At 39.9% G+C, this 17637-nt stretch overlaps 1 protein-coding gene across 2 annotated transcripts in view; it reads right to left on the bottom strand.

The window, feature by feature from the left end:
- Cltc (clathrin heavy chain) overlaps positions 1 to 17637 on the bottom strand; it is a 72822-nt gene that overhangs the window by 44680 nt on the left and 10505 nt on the right. For both annotated transcript variants that reach the window (XM_070027052.1, XM_070027053.1), the window contains exon 2: positions 3145 to 3352. In XM_070027052.1, the coding sequence (XP_069883153.1) occupies positions 3145 to 3352 (208 nt within the window). The remainder of the gene's footprint in view (positions 1 to 3144; positions 3353 to 17637) is intronic.

The raw sequence follows: 17637 nt of genomic DNA, 5'->3' as shown, positions 1-17637 counted from the left end.
TTCTACTTTTCACAGGAAAGGGGTTGGAGTATGCTTCAGTGGGAGAGTATGGAGAGGGGGCCAAGGGTTGGTGGCTTAAACTCTAATGAGGACAACATAAAGGCACACAGCTATGACATACTATTTTGCAATGCTCTAAAAAAAAAAATCTTTCAATGTATTCTTTTTATGGAACAGGACAATAACTAATACAATCTAATTTAAGATAACTCACCATCTGCACACATAAGAAAGCATTAAGAAATGTGATAAAATAACAATAACATTAAAATAGAAAAGAATTGACAAAATTAAAATGATGGCCTTTTAATACAGAGGTGTAAGAATTGGTAAGCACTTTAATTCTTAAGCAGGGGCTGGGAAGGTGGCTCAGTGGTAGAGCACTTGCCTTGCATGCTCGAGGCCCTGGGTTCGATTCCTCAGTACCACATAAGAAAAAAGCCGGAAGTGGCACTGTGGCTCAAGTGGTAGAGCGCTAGCCTTGAGCTGAAGAGCTGAGGGACAGTGCCCAGGCCCAGAGTTCCGGCCCCCCCCCCAAAAAAAAATTCTTAAGCAGGCTGAAGAGAGTTTAATATATTCAAGTGTAATATGTTATGATTTTTTTGTTCTATTTTGTTTTGGTCATACTGAGGATTGCATTCAGGGCAAGTGCTTTAAGCATTTGAGCCAGTCATTTAGTCCAGGCCAGCCTCTAACCTTGATACTTCTACCTCTGCCTCTGAAATAGCTGAGAGTACTGCATACCTAGCCTATTATTTAACAGAAGCAAAATGCTTACCACCATGTTACCTGGTAATGCTTACAACCATGTTACCAGGTAAAAGATGCATCATCTTTTCTTTTTTCTTCTTCTTCTTCTTCTTCTTTTTTTTTTTTGGCTGGTCCTGGAGCTTGAACTCAGGGCCTGGGCACTGTCCTTGAGTCTCTCTGTGCTCAAGGCTAGCACTCTACCACTTGAGCTACAGAGCTACAGTGCCACTTCCGGCTTCTTCTGTGTATGCAATACTGAGGAATCGAATCCAGGGCTTCATGAATGCTAGGCAGGCACCCTACAACTAAGCAATATTCCCAGCCCTTGACTATCTTTTTTGTTGTTGTTGGTCATGGGGCTTGAACTCTGGGTCTGGGTGCTGTCCCTGAGCTTGTTTGCTCAAGGCTACTGTTCTACCACTTGAGCCACAGCACCACTTCCAGTTTTCTAGTGGTCTTTTGGAGATAAGTTTCACAGACTTTCTTGTCCAAGCTGGCTTCAAACCATAATCCTCAGATCTCAGCCTCCTGAATAGCTAGGATTACAGGCATGAGCCACCGTCATCCAGCTTGACTTTTTTTTTTTTTGGGTCCGGTCATGGGGCCTGAACTCTGGGCCTGGGCGCTGTCCCTTAGCTCTTCAGCTCAAAGCTAGCACTCTACCACTTGAGCCATAGCGCCACTTCCGGCTTTTTTCTTTTTGCTTATGTGGTGCTGAGGAATTGAACCCAGGGCCTCAGGCATGCAAGGCAAGCACTCTACCACTGAGCCACCTTCCCAGCCCCAGCTTGACTATTTTCTTAAGTACCTTACCCACCCATTACTTCTCAACTAGTATTACAGGTTAAATGTACATCACAAACTGAATATCCAAAACGCTTCACAAAGGAACTCAGAAAATTCTGGATTTCAGGGGCTGGGAAGGTGGCTCAGTGGTAGAGCACTTGCCTTGCATGCTCAAGGCCCTGGGTTCGATTCCTCAGCACCACATAAGAAAAAGGCCGGAAGTGGTGCTGTGGCTCAAGTGGTAGAGTGCTAGCCTTGAGCTGAAGAGCTGAGGGACAGCGCCCAGGCCCAGAGTTCAGGCCCCACGACCGGACCCCCCCCCCAAAAAAAGAAAATTCTGGATTTCAGAGCACTTTTGAGTTTTTATTTTCAGATTATGGATGCTCAACCACAAAGTCTATGCAAATTTTCCAAAACCACAAAAAAGAAAGTATTCTTCAAGCATTTTTAGTAAGGCATACTCAATCTGTATTATTAAAAATCAAGTTTAAGTCGAGTGAGGAAAAGCCTGGTTTAAAAGTTCAACACTTCTAGCCTAGCACTGGTGGCTTATGCTCTGGAATCCTAGTTACTAAACAGACTGAGGTCTGAGGACCATGATTTGAAACCAGCATGGGCAGAAAGTCCATTAGATTCTTATGTCCAATTTACCACCAAAAAGCCAGAAGTGGAGTTGCAGCTCAAGTGGCAGAGTGCCAGCCTTGATTAAAAAGAGCTCAGGGAGTTTAAGTACCACAAATAGCAGCTCTCCACCCTTCAAACTTCAGCACTTCTAAAAACTCACCCAAAATTTTCTCAAGACATTACTGGGAACATCAATTCTTCCTCATACTATTAAGAGAAAAAAGCAAAAGGCTGCTAAATGCCTTCTGAAGAGTCACTGACTTGGCATCTGATTACTCTTAAAAATTTCAAATTTAAGGGATCAGTTTACATTCTCATTCTAAAATATTTTTTTTAAAAAGGGGGAGTAGGGTCTCGAATAACATGAGATTACTCAACTCTGTTTAGATTGATAGGCTGTACAGTTCCCTGTTGTAACAACTGAAAAGTCTGGCTGGTGTGGTGGTGCACACCTGCAATCCCAGCTACTGAAAGTTCAAGGCCACCTGGGGCAACTCATATGTCAAAAGAAAAAAAAAAAATCAAAGAAAACAAAATGTTACTCTGAATAAACTCAAGCACTCTTGATTCTAAAGCTTAACATTTACTCTCTCTCTCTCTCTCTCTCTCTCTCTCTCTCACACACACACACACACACCAGTGTAAAAGATAACTTGATTAAACATGAAGAAGCATGAAGAAGAGAATAAAAGTTGATCATAATAATAAATTCTAAAATGTTTGTCTTAATATTAGCAAGTTGTTATTATAGAATATGATCACTTATTTCCTCTATCCAGAAATTTAAAATGTATTTTAAAAAGTAGATATGAGACATTTCACAAATTCTACATAAGTCATGAAAGCTCACTCAAGTTCAGTTTTAGTCTTAACTCTGCAAATCTATTTTAATTAAATTTACTCAATATACTAACAAAGTAGACCCTCCGAATTATATTCACACAAAATATACATAGAGTTTTTAAAAAATTCAATCTTTCATACCTTTCAGTGCAATTACTTTGCTAGCAGGATTCATGATTGCACTGTCTGCTGATATTGGTCTTCTAATTGGATTACTTGGGTCATTCATATCGATGATTACCACCTGGGCCTGCTCTCCTACTTTTTCTCTAATGCAGATGAATTTGTCTGACTCCATAGTTAGGGTACTGAAGCCAATGTTTGCTGGGTTAATACCCAGGTTCTGGAGCTGGAGAAAAAAAAAGCCAGGTTACCAAGAAAAACTTGACATTCATATATTTTTATTATTATAGATCCTCCCTTATGTTAATACAAAGTCAGTAGTAACCACTTCCTTACATGTATTACAGTAAGGCTATTAACAGACAAGTAGATGGGTGCTTCTTGCTCAAACTTAGGAGGCTAAGATCTGAGGACTAAAGCTGGAAGCCAGTTTGTGCAGGAAAGACGGTAAAACTCTTTATTTTCAATTAACAACCAAAAAGTCAGAAGGGGAGCTGTGGTTCAAGTGCTAAAACACTATCCTTGAGCAAAAAAGCTCTGGGACAGAACTTGAACTTGAACTTAGGCTCTGAGTTCAAGCCCCAGGACAAGCCAAAAAAAAAAGAGACACCATTAAAAAGGAGAGAGAGAGCCAGACAGCTCACGTCTGTAATCCTACCTACTCAGGAGACTGAGACCTACCTGAAGATCACAGATTTAAAGCCACCACAGGCAGGAAAGTTTGTGAGACAATTATCTCCAAATTAGCAAAAACAAGATGTACAGGCCGGGTTAAGTGGTTAAAAAGCCTAGCAAGAACATGAAGCCCCAATTACCAGCACAAAAAAAAAAGAGAAAGATTTAAAAATATTAGCGTTTTTTTTCTTTTTTGTTTTTTCTAAATTTTTTATTGTAAAGATACTATACGGAGGGTTACAGTTACATGAGCAAGGTAATGAGTACACTTCCTATTGAGCATTGTTACCCCCTCCATTGTTTTCCCCCTACTATCCCTTCCCTCCCTACCTTCCCAGAGGTTCTTTTTTTTTTTAAATTGTGATTAAGTGATTACATAATTTCCCAAATTTCACAGTATTGTGGAATAATGATGCTCATTTAAAGCCACAACTTCATTCTAACTTTCCTGGAGCAAATTGTCTGTCATGGTCTATAACATATAACAGTGTACACATATACACCATACATGTGATCAGCAGCATGGGGATATTTAGTAGTGGTTCGACCAGATGAGTGGGAGTTCTTTGTTTCTTAAGTCCTGTTAGTTTTGTCGTTATCACCTAACATTTTGGATTTAGCATCCACTTATCAGGGAGACCTTGTACCGTTTATCTCTTTGCTCTTGGCTTACCTCGCTCAACATGATTCCTTCTAGCTCCATCCATTTCCCTGCAAATGCCATTATTTTGTCATTTCTAACGGCTGCATAAATATTAGAGTTCTTTATTGAGCATGAACCAAGGCACAGATTCAATAGTGTATGAAAAGGAGATACAACTATTTTTGTAAAACAACTCAGAGTGTAGACTAAAAAAAGCTTAAAAAGAGCTGGGCAATGGTGGCTCACACCTGTAATCTCAACTACTCAGGAGGCTGAGATCTAAAGATCAAAGTCCAAAGCCAGGTCTGAAAGTCCATGAGACTTTTATCTCCAATTAACCACCAGAAAACTGGAAGTGGTGCTGTGACTCAAGCGGTACAGTACTAGCGTAGAGCTGAAGAGCTCAGGGACAGCACCCAGGCCCAGAGCTCAAGCCACATGACCCACCAAAAAAAAAAAAAAAAAAAAAAAAGAAAGAAAGAAAGAAAAGAAAAGAAAAAAAAAGTGCAGACATAGGCATCTTGGCTGAATTCAAGCCCCAGGACCAGCATACACACACACACAAAAAACACAGCTTTCCCTTACCCTAATCCCCTAATTATATAATTTCCTTCCTTAATGACCACCAGTAGACTGGCTGGCTCAAATCAACGGCATTTTATCTAAATCTTTTTGCCAAATTTTGTACTAACTGGTGCTTAAAAATAACTAGGACAATATCCAAGTAAGATACAGCATTAAGACTAAGGGCCAGAGGCTGGGAAGGTGGCTCAGTGGTAGAGTGCTTGCCTTGCATGCATGAGGCCCTGGGTTCGGTTCCTCAGCACCATATAACCAGAAAAAGCTATAGAAGTAGGGCTGAGGCTCAAGTGGTAGAGCGCTAGCCTTCAGCTGAAGAGCTGAGGGACAGCGCCCAGGCCCAGAGTTTAGGCCCCACGACAGACAAAAAAAAAAAAAAAAAGACTAAGGGCCAGACTCCAATGGATTATGCCTGTAATTCTAGCTACTCAGGAGGCCTCGATCTGAGAATTTCAGTTTGAAGTCAGCCTGGGCAGGAAAGTCTATGAGATTCTTATCTCCAATTAGTTACCAAAAAGCTGGAAGCTGGATGTGGAACTGTAGTCAAGGTCAAGTTGTAGAGTGCTAGCCTTGAAGAAAGCTCAGGGACAGTGCAGGCCCTAAGTTCAGGTCCCGTGACTCACAACACACACACACACACACACACACACACGTACACACACACATACACACACGCGCACGCACGCACGCACGCACTCCACTCACTCTTATACCCAAAAGAAAAGATTAAGAGGCTATGCTTTATTTTCACTTTCCTTTAATCATTGATTTCAGGCATAGTGTAGTTACAGTAACTTAAGACACTGAAGTTTCAGGGGCAAAGAGTCAAATAACTAACCAGTTATAAACACAGTTCTAAAGTAGAATATTAACCAGCTTTACAAGCTCAAGTAGATTCTATAATGCAAGGCAAATGAAATATGTAACTTATAATAAAATGTGTAACTTATAATTAATTTGGTTACAATAAATTACTTCTTGACTTTAACTTATATTTACTTTCTAGAACTGAGAAGATAAATGTGAATCCCCCAAACATACAAAGGGACTATGAGGGATTTTCAGAGAAATCTTTTACAGACTTAAGTTATCCGTTTAGTTTCAGGGGAGGTATATACATCTATTTTTTAGAGAGTATTTTTCATTCAAGACTGCAACTCACTATATAGACTGACTTTAAACAAGTGATTTTCCAGCCTCGTAGGCACTAAGATTATGGCATAAATACATGTGTTATACCATGCCCAGCTGAGCAGAGATTCTTTAGACTCTTGAAGGATTAATGGATAATAGTAACTTTACAAAAATGGGGAGAAATAACCCAATGGCTAATGGAGTCCATACAATTAAATGCCTAAAAGCAATGTTTTGTTTGTTTGTTTGTTTTTTGCCAGTTGTGGGACCTGAATTCTGGGCCTGGGCACCGTCCCTCAATTCTTCAGCTCAAAGCTAGCACTCTACCACTTGAGCCACAGCACCACTTCTGGCTTTTTCTGTTTATGTGGTGCTGAGGAACTAAATCCAGGGCCTCATGCATTTGAGGCAAGCACTCTACCACTGAGTCACATTCCTAGCCCAGCAATGTGTTATGTTACTATTCTGTAAGAACTATATGTCTCTTATCTACCAATTCTTTATCAATAGTACTTTTGAATTTAGCAGTCACTGTTTAAGTCCTTCAGTATTTGGAAAATATGGAGTGAAGACAATATCAGTCAAGAGAAAACAAAAGCAAAGCAAGAATATACACTAGACACACTATAATCTGAATCAAGAATAGATTCTAACAAGTCCTCTTATCCTTCAATTTCAGAAGCAGGCTTAAAACAAATTTAAGAAAAGAAATGGTTGGGCGCCAGTGGCTCACACATGTAATCCTAGCTACTAAGGAGGCTGAGATCTGAGGATCAAGGGATAATGCCAGCCTGGGCAGAAAAGTCCATGAGACTCTTCTCTTCAATAAACCATCAGAAAAACAGAAGTGGCGCTGTGGCTCAAGTGGTAGAATACTATCCTTGAGCTGAAGAGCTCTTGGATAGTGCCCAGGCCCAGAGTTCAAGCCCCATGACTGACCAAAAATAAATAATATATATACTCTCTCTCTCTGTCTCTGTCTCTGTCTCTGTCTCTGTCTCTGTCTCTGTCTCTGTCTCTCTCTCTCTCTATATATATATATATTCAAAATACTCCAAGCAGATTGGGCATATTTCATTATTTCAAAAACATAAAATTAGGGCTGGGAATGTGGCTTAGTGGTAGAGTGCTTGCCTAGCATGCATGAGGTCTTGGGTTTGATTCCTCAGTACCACATAAACAGAAAAAGCTGGAAGCAGTGTTATGGCTCAAAGTGGTAGAGTGCTAGCTTTGAGCAAAAAGAAGCTCATGGATAGTGCCCAGGCCCTGAGTTCAAAAACAAGCCAAAAAAAAAAAAAAGAAAGAAAAAAGAAAGAAAACCCAAAAAATTAAACAGTAGAGAACTGGTAAACACCCAAGAGTACTATATAACTAACTTAGTATGATAGTACTAGCCTGTAATCCTAGGTACTTGGGACGCCGAGGCAGAAAGAAATACTGTTCCAGGGCAGGGCTACAGTATAGTGAAACACTGCCTCAAACAAAACATTTAAATGACCATTTACATAACTAAATAGAGAACTGCTCTATCATATAAAGCCTTTCCTAGTTGTTGGCAATTGACAGAATTCAAGCCATCTGTTCCCATTAGTTAACAAGAGTTGCATTTGCTTCTGCCTCTTTAAACTGGTTAAGATTGTATCCCTTATTACTTTAAAAACAAATGCCCAAACCACTTACCAATTTTCCTGTGACATATTCAAAATGGAAATATGGGAAAACAAAGACTAACAAGATGAGCAGTCACTATTAATTGTAACCCTGGCTTAGAAGCACCCTTAAGACTAGAAAGTGGCGCCATAGCTCAAGTAGTAGAGCGCTCGCCTTGAGCTGAAGAGCACAGGGACAGTGCTCAGGCCCAGAGTTCAAGCCCCACAACTGACACATACACACACAAAAAGTAGAAACATATAAAGCATTACCATGTAGTTAACTAGTCTAGTAATACTTGTAAATTAAAACTACACACCCACCCCCACACACATACGTGTGCGCGCACACAGAGCTAATCATGGGGCTTGAACTCAGGGCCTGGAACTCAGCTGTCCCTGAGCTTTTCATGCTCAAGGCTAGCTCTAACACTTGAGCCACAGCTCCACTTTCAGCTTTTTAGGTGATTAACTGGAGATAAAAGTTGTATAGACTTTCTGCCTGGGCTGTCTTTGAACAGTGATCCTCAGATCTCAGCCTGCTGAAGTAGCTAGAATTACAGGCATAAGCTCCTGGCATCCAGCTTCAAAATATACTTTAAACATGTTTACTTTTCGAAGCAACATACTTTAACTATAAAATATTCTTAATTATCTCTACCACAGGAATTGAATTGACTGTGAAACAAACCACAGGTAAATTTAAAGGACATACAGTACTCTCCAAATTTACAATATTTTCAGAAATCATACATAATACCTAAACTATAGCCATTTTTTTCTCTCAATTGCCAAAATGTTGCTTCTTTTAAAGCATATTTTAAAATATACTTTGAATTTTCTAGAATAAACTTTTTTCTAAGAATATGGCATCAACAAACTTGAATCCAATAAAAAATGCTCCTTTTCAGTTATCACATGTATATGGTACAGCATTTAAAGTGTGTAAGAGTACAGTACCGTGAAAAGCCACCCACCCCATTTTTCTATTAATACCTCTCTTCCTCAAGCAATTAAGATATATTTTTACATACTAGAGGTATTCTATAGCACCGGAAAGTATATATTCCCATTCTCCTCTTTTCAAAAAACGTGGGAAAAATGTATAAAAGCATATTAAAGCCAGGCGCCGGTGGCTCCCGCCTATAATCCTAGCTACTCAGGAAGCTGAGATCTGAGGCAGGAAAGTCTGTGAAACTCATCTCCAATTAACCATCAAAAAACCGGAAGTGGCGCTGTAGCTCAAGTGGTAGAACACTTGCCTTGAGCTGAAGAGCTGAGGGACAGCGCTCAGGCCCAGAGTTCAAGGCCCACGACCGACAAAACAAAAAAGCATATTAATTATAAACTGTTTCTTTCTCTTTATAGATAACTGAGTTCCCAGACTAAATTTTGGTCAGCAAGTGACACTACTTTAGGACTTGACAGTTTAAACTTAGGTTCCAAAAAGTAAATAAACAGCCAATACAAAATTTGGGAATACTCTGGAGTTAGTTATAAATTATACAAAACATTTCCTTTCCCCTCTCCTCTCGATTTGGATTAACATGGGGGAGGGGAGAAGCATTTCTCAGTGTTTTTTGTTTTTTTGGGGGGGGTCTAGTCGTGGGACCTGAACTTTGGGCCTAGGTGCTGTCCCTCGGCTCTTCAGCTCAAGGCTAGCGCTCAACCACTTGAGCCACAGCACCACTTCCAGCTTTTTTTATTTTTGCTTATGTGGTGCTGAGGAATCAAACCCAGGGCCTCAGGCATGCAAGGCAAGCGCTCTACCACTGAGCCACCTTCCCAGCCCCGAATTCTCAGTTTTTGTAGTAAGAAATACTTCAAGCTGGGCACCGGTTACTCACGCCTGTAATCCTAGCTACTCAGGAGGCTGTGATCTGAGGATCTCAGTTCAAAGCCAGCTTGGGCAGGAAACTTATTTCCAATAAACCACTAGAAAACTGGAAGGGGTGCTGTGGCTTAAGTGGTAGAGTGCCAGCCTTGAGCTGAAGGATAGCACCCAGGCCGACAGTTCAAGCAGCACAAACGTACAACTGATTATCAAGTACAAGTTTCATCTAGAAATGCTTTTGTGGATTTCTCCAAAGAAACGGAATGTGTGGATATAGTCCCAGTTCTGCCACTAAAATGCCCATAGGTAAATAAATGTTATTATTAAGAGTATTATTCCTCCTCTGAAATATCTGGTAGGATAGTACCTATTCTCATAGTAGTAAAGATTTAATGTAAAGCACTGACAACAAAGTCTAACACACTGTAAGGATTCCAATAAATACTACTCAGACTATAACACTTCAGTACTTCAGGCTAGCTCCAAGTTAACTTTCTTGCTGCATTATCTGGTAATTCAGCTGTCCATAGATTAGTTACACTTGTGGGTGTGAATTTCTTTTAACTACTGATAATTGGTTACTGGTCTCTCAGAGCTTCATTTATTCAAGACTGCAAAAATGCCTTGTTTTATTTTTGAAAAAGAAAAATTATAATTCTCTGTAATCCTAGTTACTCAGGAGGCAGATATCTGAGGATCGAGGTTTAAAGCCAGGCAGGCAAGTCTGTGAAACTCTTATCTCTAATTAACCACCAGAAACCGGAAGTGGCACTATGACTCCAGTGGTAGAGTGCGAGCCTTGAGCTGAAGAGCACAGGGACAGCACCAAGGCCCAGAGTTCAAGCCTCATGACCCCCCCCCCCCAAAACAAAAACAGAAACAAAAACTTCTAATTCTTCTCTAACTAAATTGTAAAGAAAAGAATCTTCAAAACCTTGTCAGATGTAACTTACTCTTTTTAGAGGCATATTTAGCTAAAGCTTTTTAACAAACAGCAAATATTACTATGATACCTCTACTGGAAGAAGAAGCTGGTAAAGCTAATACAAACTGATGGCATTAGGTTAATATCATTAAAAAAAATTAAGATTGGGCGGGCTGGGAATGTGGCTCAGTGGTAGAGTGCTTGTCTGGCATACACAAAGTTCTGGGTTCGATTCCTCAGCACCACATAAAGAGAAAAGGCCAGAAGTGGCTCAGTGGCTCAAGTGGTAGAGTGCTAGCCTTGAGCAAAAGAAGCTCAGTCAGGGACAGTGCCCAAGGCACTGTCAAAGCCCTGGGATGGTCCAAAAAAAATTAAGATTGGCTGATGGCTCAAGCCTATAATCCAGCACTCTCCAGAGGTGGAGCCAGAACAATTAAAACTTTGAACCCAGCCTGTGCTATATATAAAAAGATGCCAGTGTCTAAACAAAACAAACCAGAAAACAGTGGCTCACCCCTGTAATCCTAGCTACTTGAGAGCTAGGATTCCATTTTAACGGAAGAAGCTAAGCATGGTAATGTACAACTGTAGCCACTGTAGGAAGTATAAAGTAGCAGGAATGAGGTTCAGGAATGGGCCTAAGAATAAAACCCTATTTCAAAAATAATCAGTGGAGGTCTGGGAATGTGGCTTAGTGGTAGAGTGCTGGCCTAGCATGCATGAAGCCCCGGCTCTGTAGTACCACATAAGCAGAAAAAGCCGGAAGTGGTGCTGTGGATCAAGTGGTAGAGTGCTAGCCTTGAACAAAAGAAGCTCAGGGACAGTGCCCAGGCCCTGAGTTCAAGCCCCAAGCCTGGCAAAAAATAAAAATAAAAGAATCAGTGGAAAAAAGGGATGGAGAGGCAGCTGAGGTAAGTACCTGCTTAGCCAGCACCAAGACCCTGACTCAAATCCCAAGACAGCAAAAAACAAACAAAAAAAGTCAAGCAAAACCTCTCTACACTAAAGAGCTCAAAACTAAGAAATGGACAAAAATGGAAAGACAGCACATTTACCAACAAGCTAGCACGTGCACACACGCACATGCACGCACGCACACGCACGCACACACACGCACACACACACACACACACTCACCATTCCAAAGCCAAAAACCTTGCCAGTGTTTCCTTACCTTTTAACTTACAATTTCCAAGTTACACTGGCTAACTAAACATAAAGTTGGTCAAAATAATGAAATCATCTTCTAGAAGTCACTGATCTTTAATATTCCTTTCTAAAATGACAGTATAGGATCTTCTTACATAGAAAGACAACATTCTTTTTACTATGTCTACACCATAAATTATTTTTCAAGACAACTGCAGATTAAGAGAAAATCTAAGTGGATACAAATATATATTAATAAAAATAATAAGGTTAAAAAAACAGAAAAGATGTAATACAGTTATGGTTGTATATGCCTGTATCTGCAGTATTCTGGACATGGAGGCAGAAAGATGAAGAGCTAAGGGCTAGCCTATGTTATAATGACTTCTTGTCTCATTATAATTTTTTTTTTTTTTTGGTCAGTCTTGGAGCTTGAACTCAGGGTCTGGGCACTGTCTCTGAGTTTCTTTTGCTCAAGGCTAGCACTGTATCACTTGAGCCACAGCACCATTTCTGTTTTTTTGTGTGTGTGGTACTAAGGAATAGAACCCAGGGCTTCATGCATGCTAGGTAAACCACTAAGCCACATTCCCAGCCTGGACAATTACTTTCATATAGTTCTGTATAAAAAACATAGAAAGACGTAAGAACCCAAGTCAAACAAATAAATGTTCACAGGCTGAGCATGCTGGCATATTTCTGTAATCTCAGAAAACTAAGTTCCAAGTCAACATAGGAAACAGTGCAACTGTATTCCCTCTAACACCTAAGAGTTAGTTAACAGTTGATGAATATAAGTAAAGTAAATCCAAAAATGAAAATCATTTACTTTAAAATAGCTAAAAGTAACATGAAGATCTTTCTTAGATGCTGATTTAGACAAACTAACATTTGGTTACAATAAGAAAAATCTGGACTGTTTTCAAATATTCAAGAGTTGTTAAAATTATACATTGACAATAATATCCTAATTATAAATTGTCCTTAGAAATCCTAGCATCCAGAAAGTTGTGGCCAGAGAACCACAAGTTCAAATCAAGCCTGGACTGCATAGCATATTCCAGACCACCCTGGGCAACATAGAGACCCCATTTTAAAATGTCATTTTTTAAGGTGCAAGCCTAAGTAAAATGTTGTCATGAAGACTAAGTATCTTTAAGATAGTTAAGCAAAATTTAAAAAGTAAAAATAGAAAAAAAAATTAATCTAGGTGTTGTTATGTAACTCACCTCAGTTTTTACAAAAGCTTGCAAAAACTTAAAAGTTGTTAAAAATGAATTAATCATCATCATTAAATAGATGTATGGACTAGAACTTTATTAGACAATTTACCTGTACAACAGGAAGAATACAACTTCATAATGGTCTTAACTTTTAGAAAACAAATCGAGTCATGGACTTATACATTTTAAGCATAATACTTAATGTTCTGTAGATGAGGAATAAATAAGTTGGATGCCTGTCCAATTAAAGATGAGTAAGTGGGCTGGGAGCTGGTGGCTCACGCCTGTAATCCTAGCTACTCAGGAGGCTGAGATCTGAGGATCGCGGTTCAAAGCCAGCCTGGGCAGGAGAGACCGTGAGACTCCGATCTCCAATAAACCACCAGGAAACAGGAAGTGGCGCTGTAGCTCAAGTGGTAGAGCGCTCGCCTTGAGCTGAAGAGCTGAGGGACAGCGCCCAGGCCCAGAGTTCAAGCCCCATGACCGACCAAAAAAAAAAAAAAGATGAGTAAGAGGTTTGTTGCATTTTCCAATATGTTAGCCACTAGCCCATGTGGCCAATTTTAAGTTAGTTTAAATTTAAAACTTAGTTCCTTCATTATAAGTCATATTTCAAGTGCTTAACAGCCAATGGCTACTGCACTGTACTGCACAAAGTAATAGTATAGTATTACACAGTTGCACTGGATGACATTATTTTCATAAATATTTCTTGGGAGGCCAAAAAAGAAAATATATGTAGTTTTTTGTTTGTTTGCCAGTCCTGGGGTTTGAACTCAGGGCCTGGGCACTGTCCCTGAGCTGCTTTTTGCTCAAGCCTAGCACTCTATCACTTGAGCCAAAATGCCACATCTGGCTTTTTTTGTTTATGTGGTACTGAGGAATCGAACCCAGGGCTTCATGTATGCTAGGCAAGCACTCTACCACTAAGCCAGCTTCCTAGCCCCAAGAAAAGGTGTTTTTACACTAAACTTTGGAAAAGTATGGAGGACAGTTGGTAGAGATGGAAATGATCATACACAAACTTTCAGACAAAATAAGGAGAAGTGAGTAAGAAACAAATTAGAACTTCCAAGTTTCAAAGTCTGATCTGGAAGAAGTTAAAAACAAATAACTAGCAATCAGACAACCCAGAGGTGGTAAATCAGTCTCTTATTAAATAATTAGTGATCCAACTATGAAAATATTGTTAAAACAAATGGGATAGAGCTGTAGCTCTATAGACTACTTGCCTAGTATGATAAAGTTCTGTATTTAATATTTAGAATTTCAAAAAACAAGAAAGCAGCAGAAGGAAGGGAGGAAGGAAGGGAGGAAAGAGAGGTAAGGAAAGACTACTTAACCCAGTAATATACATTATGAAGGGCAAAAAACATCCAGGTGTGGCTCATATCTGTAATCCTAGCTACTTGGGAAGATGGCAGAGTTCAAAGCCAGCCTGAGCAAAGTTTTCAAGACACTCCCCCTCACCCCCATCTCAACCAATAAAAGGCTGGGAATGGTGATAGACATCTCTCCAACCTCACCAAAAGCATACAAAGGAAGATTGTGGTCCAGGCATAAGGTGAGACCTTATTCAAAAAAATAGCTAAAGTAAAAAGGGCTGGGAGCATGGCTCAAGTAGTAGACAATCTGCTTAACAAGCTCAACATCATGAGTTCAATCCCCAGTACCACAAAAAAAGGGCAGGAGGGAAATGGTAACCAAATAAAACTATACTAGTTTTACAATGCTCAATTCTCCATCTAGCAAAAGACAATTCTCCGTTAACACAAAGGCTCCATCCATATCTCAGTAACCAATACAATTGTGTTTGTGCCTACAGAGTAATATGCTTGCTTTAAACCTATTTTATCCGGTAGGAAAAAAAAATCAGACAGAAATCCATCAGAAATTGGCTTCTCTACAAGCACACTCAAGGAATTTGCTTCCTAATGACTGATTAGTAAACTTGGAGCACAGCTTTTACCAGCTTTTTATCAGCTGAAAATTAAAATGCATTGAAGCAGGCATTTGTGACAGTATTACGAAGAACTTATGTTTCACAATCGGTGCTTGGCTTTACACTTTCCAGATAGTTCTTGTTTCATTTAATAGTTACACTGTCAGGAAGTATGCATGTTTTACTAGAATTTCATATAAAGCAATTTTGTAAGTGCTCTATGTATGGTCCTATTTTCAGTTATTTTTTCTGTAAGTTATTTTTATATTTTGGTAAGGATTTAATAAGTGTTGAAAATACAGAAAAAAGCCAATAATTTCAGAGACCTGCTGATACTTTGTAAACATATTTTTAAATATGTGGCACTTCAAGATTTGGTTAACTTCCTATTCCAAGTATTTCACTCAGCAGTTTCCTTTGAAAACTCCTAAACATGTTCTAACTTCCTAATATCAATCTGAAAAAAATGCTGAGGAGTTACTACACTGAGCCCTTCCTGGAAACCAGAAGAATGTCAAATAAAAACTGCAGTTGCTCTATTCTACAGGAAATGAAAAAAAATGCTGAGAATCAGCATTCTTTCAGTTCTTCATCAACAGGATACCAACCATTGTTTTCACTGGCCCCACCAATTGTGAGCAACAAATAAAAACTCGCTTACCTTTTGCTAATCCCTTACATGTAGGGTTTTTTTTTTGGGGGGGGGGGGGGAGAGGGAGGTCCGGTAGTGGGGCCTGAACTCTGGGCCTGGGCACTGTCCCTCAGCTCTTCAGCTCAAGGCTAGCGCTCTACCCTTGAGACACAGCACCACTTCTGGCTTTTTTCTTTTTGCTTATGTGGTGCTTGTGGGCGCCCAGGCCCAGAGTTCAGGGTCATGACTGGACCCCCCCCCCCCCAAAAAGAAAAAAGAACATTTACATGCCCTAAATCTTGGTTCAAAGCCAGACTGGGCAGCTAAGTCTCTGAGACTCTAGTGGCAGAGCACCAGTCTTAAGCAAAAAAGCTAAGTGACAGCATCCAGGCCCTGAGTTCAAGCCCCAACATCAGCACAAAAAAAGAAAAAAAGGAAAAAAATAATTTAACTATAAAATACTGTTTTTTTTACTTCACGTTTCAGAAGCAACTTTGCTATACTTTACCATTCTTTGCTACAGTTTAAACGTTCTTGTATTGAAAACCTAACCTCCAAATTCATGTTAATGTATTGGAAGTTGAGTCTGTGATATATTTATGAACAGTCTCCCTCAGACTCATGTGTTGAAAGGCTTCATTCCCACTTAGTGGTACTATTTTCGGAGGTTTTGGAAACTTTAGGATGTGGAACTAAGTTGGAGGAAAAAGATCACAAGATATGTCAGATATGTCAGATATGATCCCCGGTTTCTTCTTGTTTTCTACTTCCTAGTGGATGGCCATAAGGTATATAACCTCTACTGCCATGATGCTCTGCTCAAGCTCATGAGGCCAAGCAACCATGGACTAAACCCTCTGAAATGAGCCAAAATAGTCTTTCCTCCTTTAAGCTTTTCTCTCAGATATTTTGATTACATAAAGTAACTAACATATGCAGATAACAAGGATTAAATAAAGTCAGCAAAGGTCCCTACCGTGGCTTTATAAAAGACAGGTGGGCACTAGCGGCTCACGCCTGTAATCCTAGCTACTTAAAGAGGCTGAGGTCTGAGGATCATGGTTTGAAGCCAACCTGAGCAGAAAAATCCCTGAGACTCTATCTCCAATTAACCACTCACAAACTGGAAGTGGCGCTGTGGCTTAGTCATAAAGCATTAGCTTTGAGTAAAGGAAAGAACTCAGGGACAGTGCCCAGGTCCTAAATTCAAGAATTCAAGCCCCATGACGTGTGTGTGTGTGAGAGAGAGAGAGAGAGAGAGAGAGAGAGAGAGACAGACAGACAGACAGACAGACAGACAGACAGACAGACAGATCCAAGGGATATGCTCTGCCCTTATATGATACAGTAAAAAGGCCCTTGCAGATGCCAAACAATGCTCTTGGCCTTTTTTGAATCCAGAACCATGAGCCAAATAAACTTCCTTTTTTATAAATTAACCTGGCCTCAAGCACTTTGCTATACCAACAGAAAATAGACAAATACTCTATTCAAAAGTATTTTTTGTTATTAATGCCCTCATGAATACTCTAAGGTGCTTTATAAAAGCACTTTATAGGGCTGGGAAGTTGGCTCAGTGGTAGAGTGCTTGCCTTGCATGCCTGAGGCCCTGGGTTCGATTCCTCAGCACCACATAAGCAAAAAGAAAAAAGCCAGAAGTGGCGCTGTGGCTCAAGTGGTAGAGCGCTAGCCTTGAGCTGAGGAGCTGAGGGATAGCGCCCAGGCCCAGAGTTCAGGCCCCATGACCAGACCCCAAAAAAAAAAAATATTTCCACCTGTATTTCAACAGTTCCCCCCCACCCCCAACTTGGATGTAAAACTTGACTTTGGATATTATTATCCCCATTAACACACTGCTAATGAATTGTTTGTCAGTGGATACTTAAGATGTTTGTGACATCTAGTAGTTTCGATTGTGAAACATGTACACAGGAGAAATTATTAGAGCCATATAACCTTGAAATCCAAGTGCTTTCACATCTACAGTAGCTTCTGCTACACAATTGGTTAGATGTTCAAAATAGAACTATGAGGAGGACTCAAACTTTTGGAGAGTTAGTAAAGCTTTTCATCAGGAAATTCTTTCCTTAAGAATTTGTGGTAAATGAATTTTTAGGTATTATGTCC

The sequence above is a fragment of the Dipodomys merriami genome, unplaced genomic scaffold, assembly GCF_024711535.1.
Source record: "Dipodomys merriami isolate MVZ:Mamm:240054 unplaced genomic scaffold, mDipMer1.0.p SCAF_19, whole genome shotgun sequence".
Lineage (NCBI taxonomy): Eukaryota > Metazoa > Chordata > Mammalia > Rodentia > Heteromyidae > Dipodomys > Dipodomys merriami.
The sequence above is the reverse complement of the archived record's forward strand: the minus strand, read 5'-3'. Positions and strand labels throughout refer to the sequence as shown.